Source organism: Lissotriton helveticus, chromosome 7, assembly GCF_964261635.1.
Source record: "Lissotriton helveticus chromosome 7, aLisHel1.1, whole genome shotgun sequence".
NCBI classification, from domain to species: Eukaryota; Metazoa; Chordata; class Amphibia; order Caudata; family Salamandridae; genus Lissotriton; species Lissotriton helveticus.
The window spans coordinates 1,323,816,419-1,323,844,394 of NC_136068.1; the positions used below are offsets into that span (position 1 = coordinate 1,323,816,419).

At 43.8% G+C, this 27,976-nt stretch overlaps 1 protein-coding gene across 8 annotated transcripts in view; it reads right to left on the reverse strand.

Moving 5' to 3' along the window:
- Positions 1–27,976, reverse strand: part of TNRC6C (trinucleotide repeat containing adaptor 6C) — a 992,178-nt gene that overhangs the window by 703,567 nt on the left and 260,635 nt on the right. For all 8 annotated transcript variants that reach the window (XM_078654625.1, XM_078654629.1, XM_078654624.1 and 5 more), the window contains exon 4: positions 17,094–17,420. In XM_078654625.1, coding sequence (XP_078510751.1) covers positions 17,094–17,420 — 327 coding nt within the window. The remainder of the gene's footprint in view (positions 1–17,093; positions 17,421–27,976) is intronic.

Consider the following 27,976-nt stretch of genomic DNA (forward strand, 5'->3'; position numbering starts at 1 on the left):
TTAGTACAACTTCCAAACAAAGTGAATTTTCCTCCTTAGAAACCAGCTGCAGCCTGGATCAGAGTCAAGGCTTGCCGTATTTTATGTATTTCTTTGATATTCTGTTATAGGACAGGGAACGCCTTGTCCACAAGAGCGCAGTTCACTATTTTGTTCCTTAAAACTTTAATAATTGTGATGAATGAATTAAATCAATCTTCTAATCTTCTCCGATTTTACTTCAAGGATTCGAGGGGTGAACATTAAAATCTCACTGAAGATTCCTGCAAAATGTGGAAGCATATATAAAAGTTTACAGATCTATTTTCCTCTCAAAAGCTCCCCTTCAAAGTTCTATCAAGGGTCATTAGCCTACATTCTAGTTCCATTCAATCTATTTTCTCAGGGCCTCTGCCATTTCTATTATTCCCAGTGTACTGCAAGGAGCCTTACCATAGTGGGGTCACATTGAGCACAAAAGACAGGGAAAGGATTTGTCAGCCTGCTTCAAGAAGTTAATGCACTAAACAGCCAAGAACATGTAAAATCTATGAGGATCAAATTGAATACAAGTGGTCATGGCTTGTTGATGTCTTAATAGGTGAGGCCACTGGTCAATAAAAGAAAGGCTTTCACATAAACGTGTTCTAGTAGTCAGAAGGATCTTCTGACATTCAAAGCCTGGAGAAGAGCAGGGAAAAACTAAGTTATCCTAAAAATTGACAACTTGTTGGCGGCGACGAAATGCATCAGCTGCATTGGGGCTAAGTTTAGAATCACAGATCATCCCAACTGGCTCATCCGTTATGGACTTCTGACCAAGCAACTAGAGCCATCATGTCAGAGTACACCCAATGTGCATTTAGAAATCTCAAAAATACAAGCACTGTTGCCTTCCTTTAAACTATCAAAGGCAATTTAGAATATCTCAGAACCCTGTTCAATAGACATATTTGTGGATAGGCTCAAAGCTCAACTTTAACTTTATACAACTGGGAAACAGATCTTGAAGCTCTTGCAACATACTGACTGAATTTGTGATCTATTGTGTCTTGTGAGGAATACTCTCCAGGTAGATCCAACAGTGAAGTCATGGGTACTGACCGCTTCAGATCAGTGGAACCAGCCACGGTTCCCAAAACCTTTATGTCTGTTATTTATTTGTTTTATAGAGGGTGCAATTACCAGAGGGTGTTCTAGGGCAAGCAAACTAATACACGCTATACAGCAAGCAACAAGCATAGTCAATAGCTTCAGGCAAATGTAAACAAATGAGCTTTAGAGCCCTGCACAATTTTAGGATATTCATTCGTCTCTAGGGATAACTCGGGCAGCAGTTCCATGCCTGAGCTGTAACCAAAGCCCATCCTCTCAATCTTGCTCTCCGGTATTTAGGTACCATAATCAGACAGGTGAAGGCCCAGCGAAGCAGTCTGGGAGGAATGTATTTTTTAAACATATCAGTTCAATATAAAGACCGTGCTACTGGGTAGAGGGCCTTATGAAACATACATAGGGCCTTGAACCAGCATGAAAAGATACAACCAAGCGAAACCGCTTACCCTCTGTGCACTGTTGCTGATCCCAATGGGAAATTATTAAACGCAATTAATCAATTTCATGATATCATAAGAAAAGCTTAACAAATAACTCAGTACAAAGCTTTTTTACTGAAATAGTATAGTCCATCCGAATATTATTGTGTCATAACATTCCATATACATTTACGATACAATTCTTTTTCAATCCATTTTTTCTTTCAAGAAATGCCCAATGCATTTCGGGCCACACGGCCCTTCATCAGGGGCTGTACCTAAAAAAACGAAAAAAATACATTCACGATACATGCTAGAATCATCTGCTAATTCCTTAAGGACACAACGTTCATGTTTAGAAAAATTCAAATTCCGCTTCTTCCATGTTTTGATTTTCTTGATGTCATTTAGTACCAAATTTTCAAAAGCATCCAATATTTTATGTGATGTAGGTGCTTGGAACGAAGATTTAGGTTTAAACTCATGATACTCAGTTTGAATAACACTGGTGCTTTGATCAGAAAGATTGAAAAAAAAGTATTTCAAACGCAAAATTCTCATGAATTTAAAAAAATCAATTTCTATTTCCAGTAAGTTGGTATGATACGTGGGTACAAAGTTAAGTCCCTTGTTAAGTACTTTGTGCTGTTGGGCAGTTAACTCATGTGAAGAAATATTAATCACTAAGTTTGTTTCGTGCTCCTCAAATTTGGTTTTGTTATTTCTTTGACTTCGCCTGGTTTTCCTTTTGGTTTCCCAGGCGGCTGGGTTATATCTGCGTCCTGTGCGGAAAAAGACGTCTTACTGGAGGATGCACTTTCAGTTGGTACTCCATCATTTGCACCAGTATTCTTATCCAATCTTGGTGGTGCTCTGTTTACATTAGTGTCTCCATCAGAAGCTACACTTTCCTGTGATGATGTGTTTGGAGTTCTTTTGACAAAGGTTTTCCTCTGGGCATACACCTCTGCCCACGTGTACACTTCGTTTAATTTATAGTCCAGAGTGTCTCTTTTATATTTCCCGAGTTTTCCCTCCTGTACCTCTTTGGTGTATTTGTCCATTCTGTTGTTCATATCCTCAAGGAATTTAGACCGATCATCTGGATCCATTCTGTTTTGTAAATCTGTTTCAATCAATGATATTTCCTCTGTGATTTCTTTGATTACTACTGCCAATTCTTCAACTAATAAAAGGATGAGAGTACCAACTGAAAGTGCATCCTCCAGTAAGACGTCTTTTTTGTACCCACGTATCATACCAACTTACTGGAAATAGAAATTGATTTTTTTAAATTCATGAGAATTTTGCGTTTGAAATACTTTTTTTTCAATCTTTCTGATCAAAGCACCAGTGTTATTCAAACTGAGTATCATGAGTTTAAACCTAAATCTTTGTTCCAAGCACCTACATCACATAAAACATTGGATGCTTTTGAAAATTTGGTACTAAATGACATCAAGAAAATCAAAACATGGAAGAAGCGGAATTTGAATTTTTCTAAACATGAACGTTGTGTCCTTAAGGAATTAGCAGATGATTCTAGCATGTATCGTGAATGTATTTTTTTCGTTTTTTTAGGTACAGCCCCTGATGAAGGGCCGTGTGGCCCGAAATGCATTGGGCATTTCTTGAAAGAAAAAATGGATTGAAAAAGAATTGTATTGTAAATGTATTTGGAATGTTATGACATAATAATAAATAATATTCTGATGGACTATACTATTTCAGTAAAAAAGCTTTGAACTGAGTTATTTGTTAAGCTTTTCTTATGATATCATGAAATTGATTAATTGCGTTTATTAATTTCCCATTGGGATCAGCAACAGTGCACAGAGGGCAAGCGGTTTCGCTTGGTTGTATCTTTTCATGTTTCAAGCGCGATTTGGACATTGCGCCAACCTCAGTAGCACGCATTGAATTATTAATCCAAAAAACTGTTTAGATTGTATAACTTAGGTGTGCCACTCCTCTTAATAATTTTTGCCTTGAACCAGCATCCCATATGAACAGGGAGTAAAGATAAGACGTGGTCAAACTTACTGCTCCCAAAACATTAACCTAGCTGCGGCATTCTGTGCAAGTTGAACCCTCTTCATAAGGTAATCTAGAAATCTAACAGAGAGAATTGCAAAAGTCTTGTCTACTTGAAATTAGGGCACGCACCAACTGAATAGAGCGGAATAAAAGGATCTTCTTACGTTGTTTCATTAGCCGGAAGCACACATATATTTATATATCAATCTGATACTCAAATAGGAGTGTGTTATCAAATAGCATGCCAAGATTACGGGCAGTGAATTCTGGTTTCAGACATTCTCCTAACGATTTGGGCCACCACAGAGAGGACTTGAACAAGGAATGACCAAATATCAAAACCATTTTCCAGCTAATTCCCTTGTTCAAGCAGCCTTTAAATTTCTCCTGAAGTTGGGAAATGCTGTCTCCGTGCAGATGATTTTGTGGGTATCATCAGCATAACCATAAAATTGAAAGCCAAAAGAGGCAATCATATCTGCCAGGGAAGTAACATATATATTATAAAGAGTGAGAATGAGAGCAGACTCCTGAGGAACACCACAAGCAATATCTTTAAAATCTGACAGAAAAGTTGCCACCTGGACTGCCGGCGTTCTGTTTTCCAAAGAAGATTCAAACCATCCGAGTGGCTTGTCTCAGGCCAATGACAAATAAGCTTTCAGTAAAACAGCATGAGAAACTGTATCAAAGGCGGCTGGGAAATCAAGAAGGATGAGTGCCGCAGAATTACCTCCACCCAAGACCACACAGAAATCACTGGTAGCCGCTGTAAGTACGGTTTCAGTGCTGAGGCAGGATCTGAATGCAGACTGGTGCTTATTTAAAACACAATTTTCCTCACTGTAAGACGCCAACTGTGTAGCTACCCAGCTCTCCTGGATTTTTTGCAAAAAACTAAAGGAAAAATAGGTTGATAATCAGAGCAAATTCTATGGTCTAGAGTCTCCATTCTTAAAGAGCAGAGTAAACTAATGCTGATTTACAAAAAGACAGGTAGCACACTCCTCTAAGGAATATTAAAAATAGATATCAAAGGAGAGAAAAAGGGGCCTAGCTCTTAAAAATCCAAATAAGACATGGGTCATGAGGAAAGCCTGGCAATAGACATTTTTGATATCACCTCCTTCACTAAGAGGTCTAAAATCTGACCAGCATTTAAAATGAGCACCTTGATACTGTCCATCTTCAGGTTCCACAGTAGGGGAGAATGATGATAAAACTAAAGAAATGTTATTATGAAAGAAATCCGCCAGTTCTGATTAAAGCATTTGCGTTGAGGACGCTTTGGGTAGATGCTGCTTACTTTATACCAGAGATTTGTGGACGTAAAAAAGTTCTTTAGTAGGGTAGTTTTCAGCAAAAATTGGTTTGATAACAGCTCCACCAAGAGGCTTTCAAAAGCCCTTATATATTCTATGTTATAGTTTATAAGCTTCTTTCCCTGCCTCAGAATAATCTGGTCTCCAAATCCTCACTAGCCTTTTGCATTTTCTTTTAGCCAGAGTAAATTCTTTTAGAATATCACAGAGCTGACTGTTTTATGATGCGCAATCCTGGTTTCAAGAGGTAACACCTAACGTAGGCCCCTACAATCCAGGAATTAAACGGATTAATAGCATTGTCAACATTAGAATTTGACTGAATATCTGGTTTGGAACCTTCTGAACAATCTTAGTCTAGTGTTATCCAATTTTGCCCAGGCACAGTCTGTTGATTGTGTTTCAGATTCTCCAGCCAAAACACAAAAAACATGGGCTGGGAGGACAAAGACATCTGGTTTTGCAACTCTTTGGTTTCATAAACTCCTCTGAACACATTACCCCATTCTCTTTGCACTGTCCATCACTTGAGACTAAACTTCATTATACGCTTGTTTGACTAATATATAAAGATTTTCACCAGATAATAACCTACTTATTTAGCAAAAAACTCAAAATCTCTGCCATTTTATTCTCAAATGGTAGCAAGTCCCTTGTGATACTGACAAAAAAATCTCACTCAATGAAGCTGGGTTTCCTACACTGCAATTAAGCCCTGGAACTCTATTACCTTCCACCCGACTAGCAACTTCTCCTGGATTTTAAATGAGACTGAAACATATCTTTCTTGATTGATTACTTCCAAGTATAATATGCTGATAGTTTGATTCTGTAAGTTTTTGTAAATTACTTCGTGTTATTGCTAATTTGTGTTTGCATTTTCATGAACTCAACTCATCAGCCTTCAGCAAAGTTCGCACTTTAAAAATGCATTAAGAAAACATCTGTTCTAGAGGAGAGACAAGAATGAAAGATAATATCTTCTATTCTTATGAGAGACTTTCCATGACGATTTCCGAGGAGTTCATTTTCATACAGTCAAATGGAAAAGACTAGTTTAACTTTAGTTTTCTGAACATCCTAGGAGATACGAAAATACATGTGTTGAACATTTATTGCACATAAATGCATTCGACACACAATTCTGGGGTTCACTTAACACTGGAACGTAACAAGAAGGGTGAGCAGACTCTCTTCTGTTCTTGTCTAGTATATTAAGATTTTTACCACATAATAACCGTATCTCTTTAGCAACAAAACTCCAGATCGCGATCATTTGATTCTAAAACTGTAACAAGCACCTTGCACAGGCTGAGAGTCTATTGGCAAACAAAACTCACTCAATCAAGCTTTTTCTCTGCACTACTCTTAAGCCCTAGAGGAAAAGGTCAAGTCACATTACTGATTCACAAACACTTGGTACACTGCTAAGTCTGATTTATGGGAATCAGCATGGACAGTATGCCTAAACACATTATAGCGGTACACTTTCTGCACCTTTCCAGGTCAAATAATGTTCTGAACCTTGCATTATTGAGTATAGGCTGAGGCATCTGTACACATCCTAGATGACTGACGCCAGAAGGCAAATAAAAAGTTCTCAAACCAGTTTCACATACAGTCAATAATGAGACCTTAACACATTAGGAATGAAGGTATGTTTATTAAGATTATAACAAGCGCCCTCCAGACGTTCCCTTAAGCAACAAATGTCACTGCCCGAAACTTCCCTTTCCATAACATTCCATCCCACAGTTCCAAAACTCCAATCCATAAAAGATTTTAAACATAACATATCCCTTTTCTTTATACAACACAATGGAAACAGCAGCAATGCAGAAACTCATGCACTTCTGCAGAAAAACATGTAAACTTTCGTGCATTCCAAACATCTCCTCCCTGCAATTCCACCTTATTTCCTTACAAACCGTGAATGGAGGAGACCAGTTTCTTTTTTGTCAATTCTTCCCTTCCTGGATTGAACACGGTCTTCCACTTTTACAGTTTAATATTCTCTCATGTCTTGCTTGATAACCTTTCTGATATTTACCTACTCTCTCACATCATACAAATTGCATTCAGCTATCTTGTTGCACTGCATTCAACCAGGATAAGCTCTGGAATGAGGCTCTGTTTCTTTTAGTAGGAAAAAAGTCAGTCAGCTTCCAGATCGGAATAAGGTGTGTAGTTCTATCATTTAACATTTTTTTCTTCATCTAATGTAAATCACTGTATGCCATCAACTGCACACTTTCAGACAACACTCAGTTAAACCTCTCTGCAAGGTTATTTTTCATATATGCTACAAAACTGTGCAATGGTGATTAACACTTATCACACAAGAAATCTTCCATCTGCTTCGAAACAAAGTGTGAGCCATTATCAGTTACTCTTTCTTTAGGCCATCCCTCCTGCACTGAGTTTTAAACACTGGAACTACCCAGAACCTTCCCTCACCATAAACTTCCAAACCACCATTTCATAAAAAAACTCTAAACACAACAGTCAAGCATTCAGAGCAGAGGAACACAGTCCTGTGTACTATGCAGGGACATTCTACAGTTTGGCAGTTGCCAATGGAACAAGGGCAGAAGGGGACGTTTCGGAAAGACCACAAAGGATCCACGACTCCACTTTTCAGATTCTACAACCTATTTAATCCCAGTCTAACAGGATATAAAGTGGTATAAGACAGAAATCGTGATTTCGACTAAGATTAGGAGCACTTGAAGGGAAATTCCAACTTTATCCACAACACAAACATGCAGAATCATTGCGCCCGTGTTTGGGGGTTTTCCTCTTCACTTTGAAGTCTGGAATGTTTTCTTTGTTCCTTCCTTAGTGTGAGAGGCTTGGTGACTAAGCTACTGGTCAATGTGAGAGCTGGGTTGAATGTAGATATCGCAAACAGATTTGTTACAATTTTAGGGAAATTACCGCTGGAACACAAAAGTAAGAGCAGCTACAAATGAGCTCTAGTAACAATCTGTTTAAGTCATGAGACCAATTTATCCCAAAAAGAATTGGAGAATGGTATTTGTTGGAAAACAACAAATGAAAGTTTTGATTGGTTAGGGGAAATAAAAGATTGCACAGTATTTGGCAGATTTGTGTGATTAATAAATCAGACTTTTCTTCAAGTGTCTCTAAAGCAACATTCTCTGTCTTTAGAGACTTCCCTCAGAAGCCCTACAGAGCAAATGGGGAGTCAAAAATAAATACGGGAATAACACTAAAGGGAAGTGAAGCCTGACAGTGTGTTAAAGACAGAGATACAAGGACTTCTAAATCACGTCAGGACGAAGTGTCTGGAGAAGTAAGTGGCTGTTTCCCACAACAATGTCAGCAGAAACACCTGTTGCTGCTCCTTCTCTCTCACTAATCATTTTATTTACCAGCACAGTCCAGATGATAGGAAAATAAGATGGAGGGAGAAAAATCATGATACAGTGGGGCAAGCTGGCATATAGGTCTCAGGTTTCTGAAAACAGATACTAGGGATCAAGTGAGCACCTGCCCCAGGGCGCGGGATGCCAGGACCCGACATTCTCCTCATCAAAACCTGGCTAAGGCTTTCTGGAGGGTTAGTTCCAGGCTATTGTGCACGTGTTAAGTGCAGTTAGTTGTCAGCTGAACTCTAGGAACTTTAGCAACCGACATCACATTAAATGGTAGGACACGGAAAATAGAGATTTCTCAATATTATCTGAAACCAAGAGATTATGGAACATTATTCTACCTTCCAGGTTATTGCTAGGGATTCTGCTAATCGCCTCTGCTGTTCAAAATTGATATAGAAATTCTTATGCACTGGCTATTGTGCCCATCACTTATATATTTTCTCAAGATGATTACCGGCTGATCTACTGAAGTCTGTCAGGTATTCCATTGTGCCTGAAGGACTAAGTTGAGAGTAAGAATGCCTTCAATTTGAACAAAAAGAAGCAATAGATCCTTGCTCTGGGCTTTAAAGGGCTTGTTAAGGATCTACCTCTGAATAATAATCAACCCCGTTCCCAATAGGGCCCAGGTGAAAGTCATGATGTGGACACTGGAGTCCTTTTTGATGATGAAATGCGTGTTAAAACACCTTGTGGTTAAATCTGTGTTTCATAATCTAAAACACACAAATGGAAGATCATACTTGTTTAGTTGGGTTCTCTGGAATTCGAATATGCAAACAACATATGAAGCATTACCAGACTGATATTAAACATCGTAGGAGATCTTGCAGGGAGAAGGTTGTCTTCAATCAACAAAATGTTTACTTTCAGCAATGACTGCCACTCCAAGCACGAATTTACCTCACCAATTTCCAATTTATTTATTTGATATGAAACTCCTAAGGGGGGTCCACAAAAATACAACAGATTAAACAAGAAATACTTTACATACATTACAACATTCTTCTTTTATACAGGACTGCCTCCTAAAAAAGACTTATCAAGCATTCTGTGTGGTGTGCAGAAATAAATATATAGATACATAAATCAGAACATTCCTATGGAACAAGAGAGATATTAAAACTTGTATACAATTAAATATTCAAACATCAAATATTGCAACATTCAGAATAGAATTAAAAATTACCTAATAAATAGCCAGAAACGTTTAAAAAAATGTATATATCCTATAGCAAACCGTTTCATTTGGTGGGGACAAAATAAATGAACGAGCCTCCTGGGCAGAATAGATATTAAATAATTATCTTAAAAATGTGTGCCTGGCCCTTTGTAACTCGGTGCACACAAAGAGCACATGATTAAAATCTTGGATTTGTAAATAACACATTTCACAAATTCTCTCCTCTCTTGGTATTTTTCCCAAATACTGGAAACTTCTCTTAGGGGCAACAAGTTGATTCTCAATAAGAGTATCAGCCTTCTTATCCCGTGAGGTAGGTTCCAAGTTAAATTAAGCTGTGGTTTATTCCCCAAAGCGCTCCCAGAAACCATCTGATTACGAGGCTTGGACTGACTTAAAGCAAGGATTGCTGCTCGTTATCTCCTGAGGCGGAAGCCGGGAGGCATTGTCCCTGATAGCGCTTTTTAAAATACTTCCTTTTGCACTTGTTATTGACCCTTTGTGTCCGCTTCCTTCCCCCTCATATTTCCCTGCGGTCACGGATCTTATCGTGGCGCTTCCCCCGTTTTAAACATTACCTTGTTTTATCACGGACTTCGCAGAACTTGCACTCTGCTCCGCTGACCATTTTTAATTAACCTTCCTCACGCACCCAGGGTAGCTCTCGGCCGAATTAAGGGCTGAGGCCCCCGGGCGGTGAAAATCAGCAGCAGGCATTTTTGGTTGGGCACTCGTGGGTCGGCGCTCTAGTCGCCAGTATTTAAACAACTGGTCATGACTCCGCGCAGCGGACGCGATCAGCGGTCGCGCCGGAGTCGAGCCTGAGTCCAGCCTGTCTGCGCCCGTCAGCGACAAGGAGGCGCCAGGGGCCAGGCATGTTGCCGCAGGTGAACCATTTTACTCTTTCTTTGCCCTGCGAGCACTGAAACCCTCTTAGCTGCCCTGCCATTACTCTCTTACTCCCGAAACCCTTGCAAACGCATATGCATGCGGTTGTAATTATACAGCCACCACACAATTCCCTGGATACGGCTAACTTCTGCCCTCCTCCCACGAGGGTACTTCCATCGCCAATCGTTGGTCACGCGGGTCTCCTTAATTCGCGCTTACTGGTCAAAAATAACATCTGCTTTAGGGATCTCATTTCACAGAGAAAGCCCACATGGGCTTTCATCACTGAAACATGGGCCTCGGATTCGTCCGAACCGGACCTGCTAAATGCTATTCCTGAGGGGTATTCGCTGGCCAGGATGGATAGAGTGGGTCGAGTGGGAGGCGGTCTGGGGATACTGTACCTCAGCTCCATAAAATGTAGGACTGTCCATCTGTCCTCTCCGTCCGAACGCCTCCAGGCAATGCATTTTACCCTCAACCCCTCCCCCACAATTTCCTTCACTGGAAAATTGGTCTACAGACCCCCTGGTCCTAGGTCTACGTTCAGTTCAGAACTTCCTAAGATCATAGAGCCCTATATCGATGGGCCCAGTTTAACCATCCTAGGGGATATTAATTTCCACCTAGAAAATTATAGCTCCCCATCTGTTGGACTCTCTCTCCTCCTATGGCCTGCCGTTGTTGGTGACTGGGCCTACCCATTCAGCTGGGCATACCCTGGACGGAATTTTTAGTAACGATCCCCGTCTTCAAATTGGTACTCCCTTCACCTTGTCGTGGTCAGACCATCTTGCCGTCCCCTTTGACTTTTTCTTCGCTTCTCCCACTGGCCTCCGGTCTGATTACACCAAGTGGGCATTGAGAAGGAACTTGGGGGACATCACCAACGACTCCCTCACTCCTTATTTAGCCACTCTCAAACTCCGATCCACCGGTGATGTTCATGCTGCTGCCCTTGACCTCTCCAATACTTTGAAGGAGGCTGTTAACTTGCTTGCCCCGGCCCGGCAACACTATTCCGCCAGGAAACGACCTTCGGCCCCCTGGTATTCTGAATCCCTCAGGACTCTCAGACAGGGATGTAGGAGGCAGGAAAGACTCTGGAGGACACACCTGGACCCCGTTGAGAGGGAAAAACAAAGTTCCTTCTCAAGGGCTATAAAGCTGCGGTCCTCACAGAAAAACAGGCCTATTACTCCAGGCTTACATCCTCGCTTAAATCTCCTAGTGACCTGTTCAAGATAGTGGATAACCTTTCCCTTATTCAGACTCCTGACCCTATTACTGCCTCCCAGGTACTGTGTGACCAGATCTTTACTTTCTTCCATGAAAAGATCTCGGACATCTACACTGACCTAGAAATCCTTAACTCCAGTTCCCAACCTGCCATCTCTCCGACTTTTATTTCTGAAGACCAAGCTTCTGCCCCTTCCCACTCCCTCTCTCAGTTTCCTCCCATTACTGTTATACATCTTAACACGCTGCTGGACAAATTAAAGTCCGGGTCACCGTTAGACCCATGCCCCTTAAAGGTCCTTAAGGACTGTAGACAGGCTATTCTGCCCCCTTTGATGGAGGTTATGAATAGGGCCATCTCAGAGGGGACTTATCCCCTCTCCTGGAAAATGGCCACTGTCAAGCCTCTGCTGAAAAAACCCACTCTGGACCCTGGGATATTGAAGAACTTCCGTCCCATTTCCCTTCTCCCTGCCCCTGCCAAACTTCTAGAGGCTCATCTCAACCTCCATTTGAGCGCTTTCCTTGACAGTTCCAACTCTCTTGATCCTTCACAGCAAGGTTTCCGGAGGACCCACAGCACTGAGTCGGCGCTCACAGTGGTTGTCGACAGCATCCGTTCTAAGGTCGACACCGGTCAGACCACCTTGCTGGTGTTACTTGACCTTACGGCTGCTTCCGACACCCTGTCCCCTATCATTCTGGCTAGCCGACTCAGTAAGCTGGGAGTCAAGGGTTCTGCTCTCAGCCTCCTAACATCCGTCCTTGACCAACGGAAGCAAAGGGTCAAGCTAGGCGAGTATATGTCATCTATTAAGGCGGTGAAGTGTGGGGTCCCTCAGGGCTCCTCACTGAGCCCGACGCTTTTTAACGTCTATGTTGCCCCACTCGCCAGGCTTATAAGATCCTTTGGGCTAGAAGTTCTCTCCCACGCCGACGATACGCAGATTATGGCCCCCTTCTCCCAATCTGCGAGCATTACTGCTCTTAACTTTAAAAACTGCATGGAGGCGGTCGCCGGCTGGATGGTTGAGAATTTCCTCAAGCTTAATGGGGAGAAAACGGAGGTCCTCATTTTTGGGGGCAAAAGTGAGATCTGATCCATGGACTGGTGGCCTTCTGTACTAGGTACCTGCCCCTTGCCGTCCCTATGTGCCCGGAATCTTGGGGTCATTCTGGACACCTCTCTCTCGCTAGACAAACAGGTCAGCAGGACTGTGTCCACCTGTTGCAATGCGCTGAGGATCTTGAGAAAAATTACTCACTATCTCTCCCCTCAGTCACGCAAACAGGTAGTAATGGCGCTCATTGCCTCTAGACTGGACTATTGCAATGCACTTTACCTTGGCATTAGCAATGGTCTGGTCCATCGCCTCCAGACTGTGCAGAATGCGGCTGCCCGGTTTGTTGTGGATGCCCCCAAACGCTCCTCGGGCACGGCCATCAGAAAAAATCTGCATTGGCTCCCCATGCAGGCGAGGATTAATTATAAGACCTTATGTCTTACTCATCGTGCCCTCAATGAGTCTGGTCCGGAGGCTATTCGCGCTCTGGTGGCCTACTATACCCCTGGTAGAGCACTCCGCTCTTCCAGCAAAAACCTGCTAGTTGTCCCTCGCATAGTCAAGGCCAGATGGGGCGGAAGGTCCTTCCGCTTCCTTGCACCTAGACTTTGAAATACACTTCCCAGCGACCTCAAGGTGATCTCCTCCCACACTTTGTTCCGCAAAGCCCTCAAGACCTGGCTTTTTCAAGGAGCCTATCCATAACTCCTTTCTTAGGTGATTTCTGAGCTTTCCTTTTACCATCATCAGCGCCTTGATGCCTACGGGTTTAGTTGCGCTAATTATAAATTTCATTTAATAATAATAATAATAATGTCTCTAACCAGATAGAGGTTGCAAACTTCTTTATAAACAGCTTCAATTCAGACTTTGGCATGGGGAATACAGTGTTCAAGCTGAGCCCAAATTAATCATTTGCTTGTGCAAAGGACCTAAAGAAAGTTGATTGTTCTTTCAATTTATCAAAGATTTCTATTCTCAAGGCAGCCCTAAGAGTACCCTCATCCCCCCAGCAGAAGGAATTACCCCACCTCAGAACCGCCGCCAACGGTAAAATATATGAGGATACTAAACCAAATTCAAGACGTAAAACATGTGGGGCAGCCAGAGAGTTTAGATTACAGATTTGGCTCAGGATTCGGCCTTCGGCCTTATCAAAGGAAAGCCAATGGCTCATATTCAATACCTCAGCAGCGTATGTTAGTGAAGGGGGAATTTTATAAAGACTGATAGAACATGACCAAAATGGCATCTCCCACAAGTTTAAAAAAATCTATTTAATGGGCTAGTCTGGGAGACAGCCTTGCTAACACAAAGTTTGATATGCTCTAGATCTCGCCTCTATTTTTGAAAAAACCTTCCCCAAGTATAACTAAGAATCAACGAATTCCAATTTTTCTAACCCCAATGTCCACTTAAAACATCTTTTTTCTAAGCCCTTTCTTGAGGCAAACCAAGATCTTACTTTTAGCAATATTAATTTTCAAGAAGTGGGATTCTGCATATTGAGTCAGGGCATCCAGACGATGTTGCAGACCAATGGGCGTTAAATCAAAAATTGCCACCATCCGCATATAATAAAGAACCAGCGGACATTGTACAGATTCTGGGGGCATCCCCCCTCACAGAGTTCAAGACGCCGGGGAGATCACATATATATAAAGAAAACAAAAGAGGGGCAAGCAGGCAGCCGTGCTTAAGCCCATTATATGTTCTAAATTTAAATGATAACCCCCGCGAACCTCCCATAAAACTTGGCACCAGATATCTGTATATAATGCTGTAATTAGACCCAAAAGGTGATGTGGTATACCAAGATGAAGGATCTTTCTCCACGGCGTTTGGCGATCCACTTTGTCAAACTCCATGGAGTAATCAATAAATTCTGAATAAACTGACATACCGTGTGAAAAAACATAGTTCTCTACAATGGTCTGAACGACTGCAATATTGTCCAAGGTACTATGGTTCTTTCTAAAACCAGCTTGTTCTGGGGGTATAATATTCTGGTCATGAGCCCATTGTTGCAGAGGACATAGTATACCTTTTGCAAATAATTTGCCCGAAGCATCCAGCAGTGCAATCTGTCTGAAACTAGCTGGCCAAGTTGTCTGGCCCTTTTTATTTATACAAAGGGACTATTATAGTCTCCTTCCAAGAGGGGGAATTTTACTTGTTCCAAAACAATAATTAAACAGTGGCGCAAAGAGAGCTTCCGAATTTACCTCACAATATTTTCTCCATCTTATCCTAATAATTACATCCACATGCACCTACGGCATTTGTATCAGCGGATCAACAGGCCAAGTTGAGTGCCCACAATTAGGATGACATATCACAAACTATGAAATAGGCACCAAGTTTCTATTGGCATCATCTTTTCTCATTGGCAAATAGGCAGAAACTAAAAACAGTCTGTCTAAAAAGAAACAGATACTTTTTTCAATATAATTTCTTTTTACAGAAATTATCTAACACTCACTACTTAACTTTATGACTCATTTTTATTTCACTTAACTAGCGCAACTGACAGCTAATATCCATGCTCCCAAGACATTTGATTTGGTTTTCCAGTATATTCTAGAGGCGATGAAAGCATCTCTGCAGTTTTAGTTGAGATTTCAGGGATAGTATGTGTGTGAGAAGACCCTGTGGTATGTCATCACCCCTGTTTAAAGGGTGAGTGGTAAACTCTAGAAACCCTTTACACAAGCGACAGAAGGAAAGAATTAACAGCACTTGCTAGGACCTTAAGCTCTAAAAGCTTTCTCATTCATAGAAAAGTAACAATACGTAGTCAGCCAGGTATTCAAACGTGGAAACCTGATCAAACTCATAGGGGTTAGAGGAATGGATGTATCAAGGAGACATAAGCAAGCAACAAAATGCCAAGTACCAACCCAGTGATGTCCACTTTGATTGGTTTGTCCAAATAAAATCAACTAAGCCTGTGCTTCTGCAGAAGTGTCACAACTGGGCACTATTTTATAGTTTTCATGGAAGTGACCAATCTGAAAATGGCAATTTCAGGGGCAATAAAAATACAGATAAGTTAGGAGGGAGCTGAAAGCTTCAAACTCATAATGAGCATAAACATTAAGTTCACAGACTTTTAACCTCTCCTTAGAAGATGTTTTGATTCAAAATCAGACTTGTTAGTCCCAACATGTAGAACAAGACCAGCTTAAATTTGGATAATTTCCAAGGTGAGTTACATCTTGAAGGCGAACAATATTTTCTACATTTTGCTACAATGCAGTATAAATGGTGCTAACTATACTACGTTGTTTTTTTCATCTGGGTATTTTGGAACACTGAGTTTATTGGCTTAATTTGACATCACACGATAAGAAATTTGATTTTGATCTAACTTCTAATGCTGTAACGCAGAGGGGTTTACATTTCCATATTTAAATAAGTTGAAGCATTTTGCACTTAAGCATTACACACTTTTTCCTCAAGAAAGAGAGTTGGAGTGCATATCTTAAACTTATTCTTTAAATAGTGCAAGAAATTGACACAAATTAATCGACCTCGGACCTGGGGATCTGGGTTCGAGTCTCGGTAACGACGCCAAAACCTCCTGTGATTCTGGGCAAAACACTGAATCTCCCCGTGCCTAAAATTTATGTGTGTCCTCATGTAACGTAACTGGTGATATGTAAAGCGCTCTGATACCTGATTAGGTTCGGGTCTAGTTCGCGCTATATAAAACTCTGCAAAACAAAAAAAGGGTCAACTGAATGGAAAATGCAATATATTCATAAATGGTCCCTGTTACCGGACTCTTCTGTTTTGACTGAGTAAGAGTAGAACTTCACTTTGCAGGAAAAGAACAGGAAGACGTCTTTCCAAGTGGCTCCAGCACCCACCTATCAAAGGGAATCTATTAACATCTGGAAGATTAGATATTGGGGAAGCAAGAAAGCCAACACAGGATTGTAAAACTTACTTTCCGAATAAAGGCTTTCATTATGTGTATCTAGTAAGACAAAATAAAACTGCAGTACTCCAGAGCTACATTAGTGGCACTCGAATGGGACTTAGGTCTCTAGACATGTCAATAATGACGGAGACGACATAACTATAGATATGACATTGTATCCAGCATACACAAGCTACATAGTGAATTTAACTATCTATTCAGACTGTGTACGGCACATTTGAAGAGACTTCCAGGATAGGCTAAAAAGTCCTAACCTGGTATATCTGACTTGCATTCTGCTATTAAGCTTCTTCACTAAAATATATTGTAGTAGAAGGAAAATAAACACAGAAGTACAACAAACTAAGATAATAGCAGAGCGTTACTTATGACTTGAGGAGAATTCAAATTGATGAGGTGCTAGTGTTAGAAAACTGGCCTATCTCTTCTAAGACCAGAATCAATAGATGATGAATTGACATTTCTTCGATGGAATTTAGAAGAAATATTTTCCTACCTATTTGGGCTTTGCTGGGATGATGCAGCAAGCCTACCCCTTGCAGAGGAGGGGGGCTTCCCCCAGCTTGGCCAGTAGTTTGTGCTGGGCTTGCACTAGTCAAGGCCCCTGTCGGCAGTGGCTGTCCTCTCTTTAACAGTTGTTTCTGTTCTTGCTGGCGGAAACGTGGAGGTACCTCGCGGGGCAAGTAACGGGATGCGGCTGGCTGTTGGCTGTTAGCACATGAACGCTTGCCATTGCTGCTGTTGGTAATAGTGCTGGTGGAAGTGCTGGTACTGATACCGGCAGGTTGGGGCTGGCTTGAACTGGTCTTAGTAGTTTCTGGCACTGTGGAGAAAAGGAAAACACTTTGATCAAAAGAAGCTGAATAAAACAAACACTTAGATGACCGATAGTTGGATTCTGCAGGTGAAGATAGGTCTTCTAGGTTATAGACTCCATAATGGTCGTTAAAGAAAGATTTTGAGATCATAACATTAACAATAACCTAATTTCTGACACAACCTAACCAAGCACATGTTTTTGAGGTAGGCCAAAGAAAATAACTGGCAATTGTCCTCAAGGTATGTTGGCCCCGTCTCCACACCTGCATTGCTTTTTTTAATGTTACAGTTATCAATGCAGACAAAAAAACAAGAAATTAACTGCTTAGGCTTTTGTACATTGTGGCAGCTATTTGCACAATGAGTGGCAAAGATTTAGTTTAGATTGTAATGGGATTTTCTATGCAATATAGGTAGAATGCATGAAAATCACATCACTTAGCATGAAAATTATTGGTTGCACAATTAATATAGCAATTTCACAAGAAAAATCGAAAAAGTTGTAACAGATGCATATTAGTCTTCGGTTCAAAATTCCCCTTATTATTAAAAAACAAAAACATTTAATCTGGGTATTTTCATAGTGGTGGTTCAAGGTAGGGAAAATAAAATGTATACACAATCTGACCTGACCAGTCTTGTTCTAAGCACATAATGCTTTCAATTATTGAACAGGATCAGAATCCCTTTGTCGTCCATTACAATTTGTATAGCGAGATATAGTACCTATCAGCACAATGTACACGCTATAAAGGGCTTTATGCACCCTTACATCATACCACAAGCATCCCTTCATATTTATTACATCAATACCCCTTCCGTGAACACTTAACATGAAATAACCAAGCAGAAGACCCTTGAAAACAAAAACGACTCTCAAACTTGTTCTGCCTAAAAAAAGTGAAATCTATTTTCAGGAAAATGGTCATTATCACTGACCACACTGACTCGCATGACTGCTGTCACCAAAAACGATATTGACAGTTAAGACACATCTACACCATTAGCTGTCCACAAAAACCATGCCACCTTCACGCTTGCACCCTTAATTTATCATCGAGGCGACCTTCGTCGTTAAGTCCCTCACAAAAATTCCATTCCCGCTGCTGGAGTCCTTGCTGTCCTCCTTGGAAAAAAATTGTGATTCCTAGTCCTCTCACTTTTCAAGCTAAAAATGGGGTTCGATACTATACAAATGCTCCAAACCAAATATCATGTGAACCAGAACTAACACTGGACAGATTTCATTTGAACAAAAAACAAATCCAGACAATTTTGCACTACCTCCAGAAAACCTGTCCGTTTTTAATACAAACACCATATGTTGTTCAATATGGTGTTTGTATTAAAAACAAAGTTTTCTGGAAGTAGAGCAAGATGGTCTGGATTTGTTTTTTGTTCAAATGAAACTTGTCCTGTGTTCGTTTTGGTTCATATGATATTTTGTCTTTGGAGCATATAGATATGGGGAGACAGGTGGAGGCAGATACGGTGATAAGCAGGAAATTACACGACCTTTAAGCTCCACATCTTAGGACACTTGGGGGATACAATTGGGTTGGTTTCAAATCTCACCATCTCCTCAGCAACATCAGTATCATAGCCTCCCGCCCTCCACAGACAGCTGAAGACATGTGAGCCCAACATGTAAATGTCATATCACCCAAACACTTATAAGCAGGTCTTCAATACCATTTCAAGCGCCAAATTAGTGACTACTGTGACCTCATTGCTTACAATTTAATCCTGCAACAAGAACAATTGATGGATGAAATGCTGAACAATGTCAAACACTCACCCCCAGTCAGAGATCTGGGAATAAATCCCTTTTTTTCACCATGCCATCCTTTTTATGGATGGGTGTTTGCCATTGTTCAGCATTCCATCCATCAATTATTCCTGGCTGATGTCTAAGACTGGCACACCACACACTAGCAGCCTGTGCTCCAATAAAATGAGCGCACAAGCCTTCAGTGGGCTGTCTTTTTGGCTAACTCATAGCAGATCTCAATACATGAAATAATCCATTGGGATATAGTTCTCTTTTGAGGTGCTTTGCCCTTATTTGATCCAGAGAGACAGATAAAAAGTTGCTCATCCTGTTAGCGCTCTCTGATATGTAGAAAACAAGGACCCTCTTAGGGTCAAGATGGTGCAGCCGCTCCTTTTCTTTGGAGAGGCTAGGCGGAGCATAGAATGCCGGCATGGTGATGGATTGTCCCATATTCTGCAAGAATGACGTTTTTTTCTGAAGGACCAGTTTGTCTGGAAAGAAGTATGTGTATGGTTACTGTACGTACAAAACCTGGAAATTACTCACTCGCTGAGCAGATGTAATAGCGATGAGAAGCACTATTGATGGTCAGTAGACCTAGAGAACTGTGCAATACATTGTGCACATCAGGTAAGTGAGGATCAAATTTAGGTCCCATAGCATCACAAAAGGTGCTGGTGGGAACAAAGGGCTCAACCTCTTCAATAAACGCATCTCTGCAGGTGACTTAAAGGATAATTGGTCTGGAAACAGTTAAAGAGGCTGAAAGATAACCTTATACTGTAGTGACATTCCAGGAAATGACAAAACAGTAAAATGTCTGACAACTATGCGTTTACTGGTTGGTTGTCACAAGAGGAACAACAGTTAGACTTCTCCCAGCACCCAGCTTACACAGTTTTAGTGGAAGGACGCCTGGCTGCCAAAATGACACCAACTGCTTTGGAAGGGAAAGCAAAAGCCATCAATTGCCACTGTTCAATCACCAACCATGGAGGTGTAGTTTATGCAGGCTTGGGTGCAGGACCCCACCCAGCTGCTGGTTTGATCATTAGTTTCAGGTACCACACTTTCTTGCCCAGTATGAGACCACCAGGATGACTTGGGCCCAGCCTTCCTTGATTTTTTGTGGTACTCTGGGCAGGAGAGGGAGAAGCGGAAAGGCACACAGATGTCCTGGGCCCCTGCTTAGGGAAAATGGTCTCCAAGGGAGACCTGCCCTGAGAGCTTCAACTACGTTCTCTACTGATGAGGGAAGATATCCTGAAACCCGGGCCATATCTCGGGTCTAGAGATTTTCACAACAGCAAGTACTTACTTGCACCTACTGAGGTGAACCACTTATGAACTACAAGTACCAGAATCCTTAAAGGCGACCCGGAAGAGGGGCTAGCGGTGTGCGATCCATTGCGGTTGATTCTACAAATGGGCTCCCTGGAGCCTTTAAGATGACAAGCTTCTGGATGACGCACCTGCGTGCCGTTTAGGCATCAAGGCCTGTGACGGTTGCTTGGCGGCCTTCTTTTGCACCCCAAATACGTTCTCTACTGATGAGGGAAGCTATCCCGAAACCCGGACCATGTCTCGGGTCTAGAGATCTTCACAACAACAAGTACTAACTTGCACCTACTGAGGTGAACCACTTATGAACTACATGTACCAGAATCCTTAGGGGCGATCCGGAGGAGGGGCTAGCGGTGTGCGATCCATTGCGGTTGATTCTACAAATGGGCTCCCTTGAGCCTTTAAGCGGACCAGCTTCTGGATGACGCACCTGTGTGCCGGTTAGGCATTAAGGCCTGTGACGGTTGCTTGGCAGCCTTCTTTTCCACCCCAAATACGTTCTCTACTGATGAGGGAATATATCCCAAAACCCGGGCCATGTCTCGAGTCTAGAGATCTTCACAACAACAAGTACTTACTTGAACCACTTATGAACTACACGTACCAGAATCCTTAGGGGCGATCCGGAGGAGGGGCTAGCTAGCGGTGTGCGGTCCATTGCGGTTGATTCTGCAAATGTTTTGAAACTGAGTTCTCTGCAGTGACAAACAGATCCAGCCAGGGTTCTCCCCATTGCTGGTTTATGACTTTCGCAACCTCCGAGTGCAACTTTCATTTGTGATCCGCTAGGCAAAATGAACACGTAATATAAACAATACATAACAGGTAATGTGTGACATGTTCCTCTTTTGCCATCTTTGAACTCTGATGACATTTAAAACCTTTGGCATTGAGATTAAGGGCATCACTAAAACTCCTCAGTAGCTATATAGGACCAAATTACAGAGTTACCCCCATATATACACATTACATGTTATGTATTTTCTATACTGAATGTTAATTTTGAGCTAGCTAGATTCAATACGCTGTTTTCTTCAAAATGAAAGCTAAAGATGGGGTCTGATTCAAACTAAGTTTGGTTTACCTTTCATGAATAAATTAATGAAAAAACAATGGCTAATACTAGTATATTAATGTTGTTCTGTGACAGCAGCATTTACCACAAACTTGTGGATTTTCCTAAATTAAATAAGAATTGCACATTTCGCAAAAAAATGTGGTTTCCAGCTATAATGGGTGAAAATACTACCCTACAATGTGCCACATAATTTACATTTTTGCTGTGTTATTGAGATAACCTTACCACATATTTTGGTGCTCCATGCCACATAATGCTAGGTGCCCTGTAAGCCTCGCATGAAAGATTTTCACTTCCGAGGAAAGGCACGAACAGAGCAGAAAATTAAATGTTCAAAGAGGAACGCTTAAACTTAGACCGTAAACAGATTTCAGTTTTCTACCATTCACTAGTGTTGATATTCATTATTCTTTTACAAGACAAAGCATAATAATGTAGGTACATCTAAGTTACAATGGCGCGTCTATGCATCTTGATGGTCTGGCCACAAGGTGGCGGTTCAGCGTCATTTCTATAGGAGGAAGGACGGCGAACCAAAATCATAATATAGAGAAAACCAGGGCTGCCAAAACCGTATAAATAAACAAAAAAAATTAACACTCCCGTTTTGGCTAGTGGACTAAAAGAAAAGTGTTTACGCTTAAATATTGACCAATCAAGCATATCATACTTTGCCTATCCGTAAAAAGATTATTCATGGAAATTTTTCCAAGCAGTGTTTCTTTCTGCCGGTGTTACAGTCCTTAACTGAACATATGGCGTGAATGGTTATATATTAGCCCCCCACACTACGCAGAATCTAATTAGGCAATAAAGTTCTACAATATCACTTGTGTCCTATCTTAACTCTGATACGTAGTAAGAAAACGTACAAGCGATCGAATTATTTAACATGGAAGACAGCTCAGTGGATCCCGTGGGATATTTACAGATTTGCTTTCAAATATAATCACGATAATGTTTGTGCCATAGTTTGCTATTCTGGTCAGAAGACACTTTTTGAGTAGGGTCCCGTACAATATCAAAAGATCGGGCCCTTTCGTTACTGACGAGACAGAGGAGAAAGAAGAAACAACTTGTACAAGCCATAAAGTTAATACTATACTTTCGCCCCGACTTGGTGGTTAGGAGACTCCCGTTAAAGGCAAACGTACAAAGTTAATTTGTGGTTTTTTATCTAACTAATTTCGTATTCTAATAAGCCGTGAGGAAAACCGTTGTTCAGGTCGGCAACTGGGTTCGTTCAAGATTTGGTAAATCGAAGTTTGGTCCACCCATAAAGGTTGTTACACTCTTAGGTAACGCCATCAAAATTCAAGACCACAGGATTTGGAACCTTAGCAGAGTTGTGAAGTGTCCTCCCAAATGTGTTGCTTATTATTCTTGTACTGAAGCCAACACCCCATCAACTGTGAAAAGGAGGTCTAATTGGTTAAGGAGGATTCCTCCTTGTTTACATGATTATGTGCAATGATCCTTATCGAAAACATTTTTTTATTTTCGCTTGGTTTTCTTTCCTTTGTGTTACTATTGTGTTGCTTTTTCTCTGTGTTTTTCTCTCATGTTGAGAAAGGGGGAGGTGATGTGGTGTCCTACTGTTGTTACCTACATGTCTTCCTACATATCATACATAGTGGTCAGTTACTGCTGTTGTCTGGAGGATGAGGTCTCTATGAAAGAACCTGCAATAAATCTACTTTCCTCCAAATCCTACACTTGCTGTGTTTCTTCTATTAAGGTGCCCATTACCTCTACGTCCCTCGTCCTCGACCCAGTCATCACTCATGAGGTATTCCACACGACAGGAAACAAAACAGGAAACGCTTTCTGACTCCACCCACCCTCCTGTCAGGTGCTATAATACACCTCACCACCAGAAGCAAATCCTGTTTTGTTTCCTGTCGGTTGGATGCTGATGGGTGACGCTTGGGTTTGTGCCGGGCACTTACCTGCTACGACTGTCCTGTGGTGTCCTCCTTTGCTGGGCCTTGGGGGTGCTCATGGACCTCCGTGGGACCTTGGTAGCCGGGCTGCTGGGCTTCCTGTGCTTTTTTCTTGGCGGGGGCCCTGGGTTGCGGGGCTTCTCGGGTCCCCGTGGTTCCTGTTTCTTCTTTGCCTGAGATGCGGTGTTTCGGTGTGCGCCCCGGGGCTTTCTGTTCATTTAGGCTGTCCCGGGTTTGGGCGGCTGACTCGTGGACGGGCGCGCTGCTGCTGCGCCGCGCACCCTGCCCCTTTGCGTTTTTGTCGGGCGGGGCGCGCTCGCTTCCGTGGATTCTTCTGCTGCTGGTTTCGGGGGCCGTTTGCACGGTTGTGGGCGGGAAGCCGTCCCCGGCTTCGGATCCTCATTTTCGTCTGTGCGGGCGCCCGGGTGGGCTCCGGGTTCCCCGCCTCCTCACCTGATTGGATGTCCGGCTCATGGCGATGACGTCGTCACCTCCTTTCGGCGGGGGTGACTTTCCTTCCTCGGCAGCTCAGGGGCGGTTGTGTTCGGTCCCTCCTTCTTGCTTCTCGGATCCAAGGGGCTGCAGCTGTGGGGTGAGTGTTTTTCCTCATATATCTACGGCGGATTTCCGATGTTCTTTCTCCTGGGCTACTTGTGCTGTTGCTGTACGTCCTGTGTGGTGTTTTTTCTGGATTTCTGTGCTGTTTGCAATGGGGAAGCACCACAGGAAGAGAAAGCATGTCTCTCCTGTTGGGTCGTCCTCTTCCGACAGTGGTGATTCTGCCCCTGCTGGTCGGAGTTCTGGTCTGGGTGACTCGAAAAGGCTGAAGCTGCTGATTTTGGAGACGCTGTCCGAACTCAAGGCTTCCAAGAAGGGTGCTGGGGGTCGCTCGGAGTCCCCTGCTCCCCTTTATTCTGATATCTCCTCCTCTGCTTCCTCTGATGAGTCCGCTTTGGGTGCGGTGGATCTGCAGGGAAAGTACATTTCAAGGGAACTGTTGCCTGATATTCTTGGTCATGTTCGGGAGAATATGGGTTTCCCTGAGGTCTCTGTGCCCAGTACCTCCCAGGATGCTGTTCTGCCGCAGTTTCGGAGGCCTGTGTCTTCTTCCATGCCCGTTCACCCCTTTGTTATGGATGTCCTTCTTAAGGAGTGGAAAGACCCGGACCATATTTCTTTGCCCAGGTTCATGTCTAAACTGTATCCTTTGCAGGATTTGGAGGTTGCCCTGCCTGATTCGGTGCAGGTGGACTCTGTTGTTGCTTCCCTGGTGGGTCGGCCTTCCATGGCTGATAATATCCTGAAGGATGGAGTTGATAAGAAGATAGACTCTGCTCTGAAGAAGTCCTATGCTGGCTCTCACCTGGCTCTTCGGTCGGGTGTTTATGGTGCTTATGTTGCACAGTCTTTGTTGGCTGACTTCAAGACTTTGTTTTCTACTATGCAGGAGGGGAGCACTTGTCCGGAGTTGCTGGAGTCTATGGAACGTCAATCGGAGTTCCTTTCAGACATTGCCTTTGACTCGGTCCGGGCCGCTGCTCTGTCTTGTGGTTCCTCTGTGGCTGCCCGTCGGAACTTACTGCTGCGGGGTTGGAAGACGGATGCGGCACAGCGTTAAATGGCCTTGCGGTTGCCGTTTTCAGGTACTCTTCTTTTTGGGGACGCCCTGGAGGACAAGCTCCATAAAGTCTTCAAGGAGAGGAAGCATTCTTTGTCCTTCCATCCTGCCCCTTCTCATAAGGGTTCCTCCTTTTCGAATGCCAGGTCCTTTCGCCAGCCTTCCAGGTTTCAGCAGTCCTCGTTTAAGGGCCAGCGTGGTGCTCGCGGGTCCTTTCCTCGGAGATTCCAGAAGAAGCCCCAGCCGGATGGTGGGTCTGGCGCTCCTCGTTCCTGACTACGCCGCTCCGGTGCCCGTTCTCGCTGGTGGTCGGCCCGCGGTTGGTGGGAGACTGCGGCTGTTCCTCCCTGCTTGGTTGTTGACGACCTCCGACCAGTGGGTTCTGGATGTTGTGTCCAAGGGTTACCGGATAGAGTTCCTGTCTCCTCCGCCTCCCTCGGGTGTTGTGGTGACCCCCTTGCCTTCGGACCCGTCTCGTCGTCTGGGGTTGTTGGAGGGTGTTCAGGTTCTGTTCGACAAACTGGCGATTGTCCCGGTCCCCCCCCTGGAACGTGGACTGGGGACTTATTCGGTTGTCTTTGTGGTCCCAAAGATCACGGGGGGTTTCCGTGTTGTCATCAATCTTCGGGCCCTGAACTTGTTTGTGCGGAAGATCACTTTCAAAATGGATACTTTGCAGAGGGTGATCCCATTGATCCAGGAGGGCTGGGTGTTCACCTCTCTGGATCTCCAAGATGCATACCTTCATGTTCCGATGGCGTTGGTGGATCAGCAGTACCTGCGCTTCTGCCTGGAGGGTCGTCACTGGCAGTTTTGCGTCCTCCCCTTTGGTCTCCGGTCCGCCCCCAGGGTGTTCACCAAGGTGGCGGCTCCCTTGGTGGCTCATCTCCATCTCCTGGGGGTGTCCGTTTTTCCTTACTTGGACGACTGGCTGCTGCAGGCTCCATCTCCAGAGGTCATGTCTCGCCACCTTTCCTTGACCATGCGTACGCTCGAGGATCATGGGTTCCTGGTCAATCTACCGAAGAGTCACCTGGAGCCTGCCACTCGGAGAACTTTCATTGGGGCCGTGTTCGACTCTGTTCTGGGCATGGTTTTTCTCCCGGAGTCCAGGATTCGGCGTCTTCAGTTGCTGTTGAGGAGGTTGCTTTCCCGGGATTCGGCTCCTCTGCTGCAGTGGCTGGTGGTTCAGGGCCACATGTCTGCCACGGTGTTCACGGTGCCATGGGCCAGGGCTCATCTTCGGCCTCTGTTGTGGCATGTTCAGAGTTGGGTCCCCTTTCCTGTCCAGGACTTCTCGATTCCTGTGCCTGTGTCTCCGGAGTTGGTGTCTGCTCTCCAGTGGTGGCTGGACTCTTCGAATCTGTCGCGGGGCTTGTGGTTCCATCCTCCGACCCCCTTGGTGTTGACGACGGATGCCAGCGCTTTCGGTTGGGGTGCGACTCTGGGCCGTTGGTCGGTGCAGGCTCGTTGGCTTCCTTCGGAGTCGCACCGCTCTTCCAATTGGCGGGAGCTGTCTGCGGTGGAGAGGGCTCTTCGCCTTCTCAAGGATCGTCTTCTGGGGTGCAACGTGTTGGTGAGGACGGACAACACTGTGACCGTGGCCTACATCAACCACCAGGGCAGTACCCGCTGCCTCTCCCTGAACTTGGTGGCCTGTGCAATTGCGAGTTGGGCCGAGTGTCATCTGGTGGCTCTCTCTGCTGTACACATTCGGGGTGTGGACAACGTGGTTGCCGATTCCTTGAGTCGGAAGTTCCCGTCCTCTCTCTCCCTGTGTCTGGCCCCTCGGATTTTCCGGTTGCTCTGCCGGAGATTCGGGACTCCGGTTCTGGACCTGTTTGCCTCCCGGTCCGATGCCTTGCTTCCCCTGTTCTGTTCCAGGACCCCGGAGTCGGGGGCTTGGGGGGTGGATGCCTTGTCTGTCCTTTGGCCTCCTTGGTTCCTCTATGCGTTTCCCCCCTTTCCTCTGATCCCTGCTTTCTTACTGAAGGTTCGACGGGTGGGGGCTCAGGTGGTGGCTGTCCTCCCTTATTGGCCTCGCCGCTCCTGGTTTCCTCTGCTACTGGGTCTGGCGGTGGGACCTCCGTGGATCCTGCCCAGCTACCCCTCTCCACTGTGTTCCCCGTCTCCCTCCCTGTTGGTTCCTCTCACCTTGGCGGTCTGGAGGTTGAACGGTTGTCTCTTGGAGTCCGGGGTCTGCCCGACCACCTCATCACTGTGATGCAGGCGTCTCGTCGGAAGTCCACTCTGTCCTCCTATTCGAAACACTGGTCTTCTTTTTCTTCTTGGTGTGTTTCCCTGGAGCTGTCTCCTACCTCTTGTGATGTTTCTTCTATTCTACAGTTTTTTTTGGATGGTTTTCAAAAACACTATGCTTTGTCCACTTTGAAGGGTCAGTGGGCTCCTATTCGGGCCTTCCGTGATCCGGCTTCTCTTCTTCCTTCGGACGGGTTGTTGGTTTCCCGTCTGTTTCGGAGTTTCTCTCTTTCTGCTCCTTCTGTCCGCTCTCCGGTTCCTCCTTGGGATCTCTCTTTGGTTCTGGGTGCCTTGCAGTCCCCTCCCTTTGAGCCTTTGGATTCCGTGGAGTTGAAATTCCTGTCTTTCAAAGTTGCTTTTTTGGTGGCTGTAACATCTGCTCGGAGGTTGGGTGAGCTTACGGCTTTGCGTTGTTCTCCCCCCTTTTTGAGGTTTCTGGACAACGCTGTGGTCCTTTCCTTGGACCCCGGTTTTATGCCTAAGATTCGTTCACGTTTCCATTCCTCCCAGGAGCTGGTTCTTCCATCTCTCTGTCCTTCTCCTT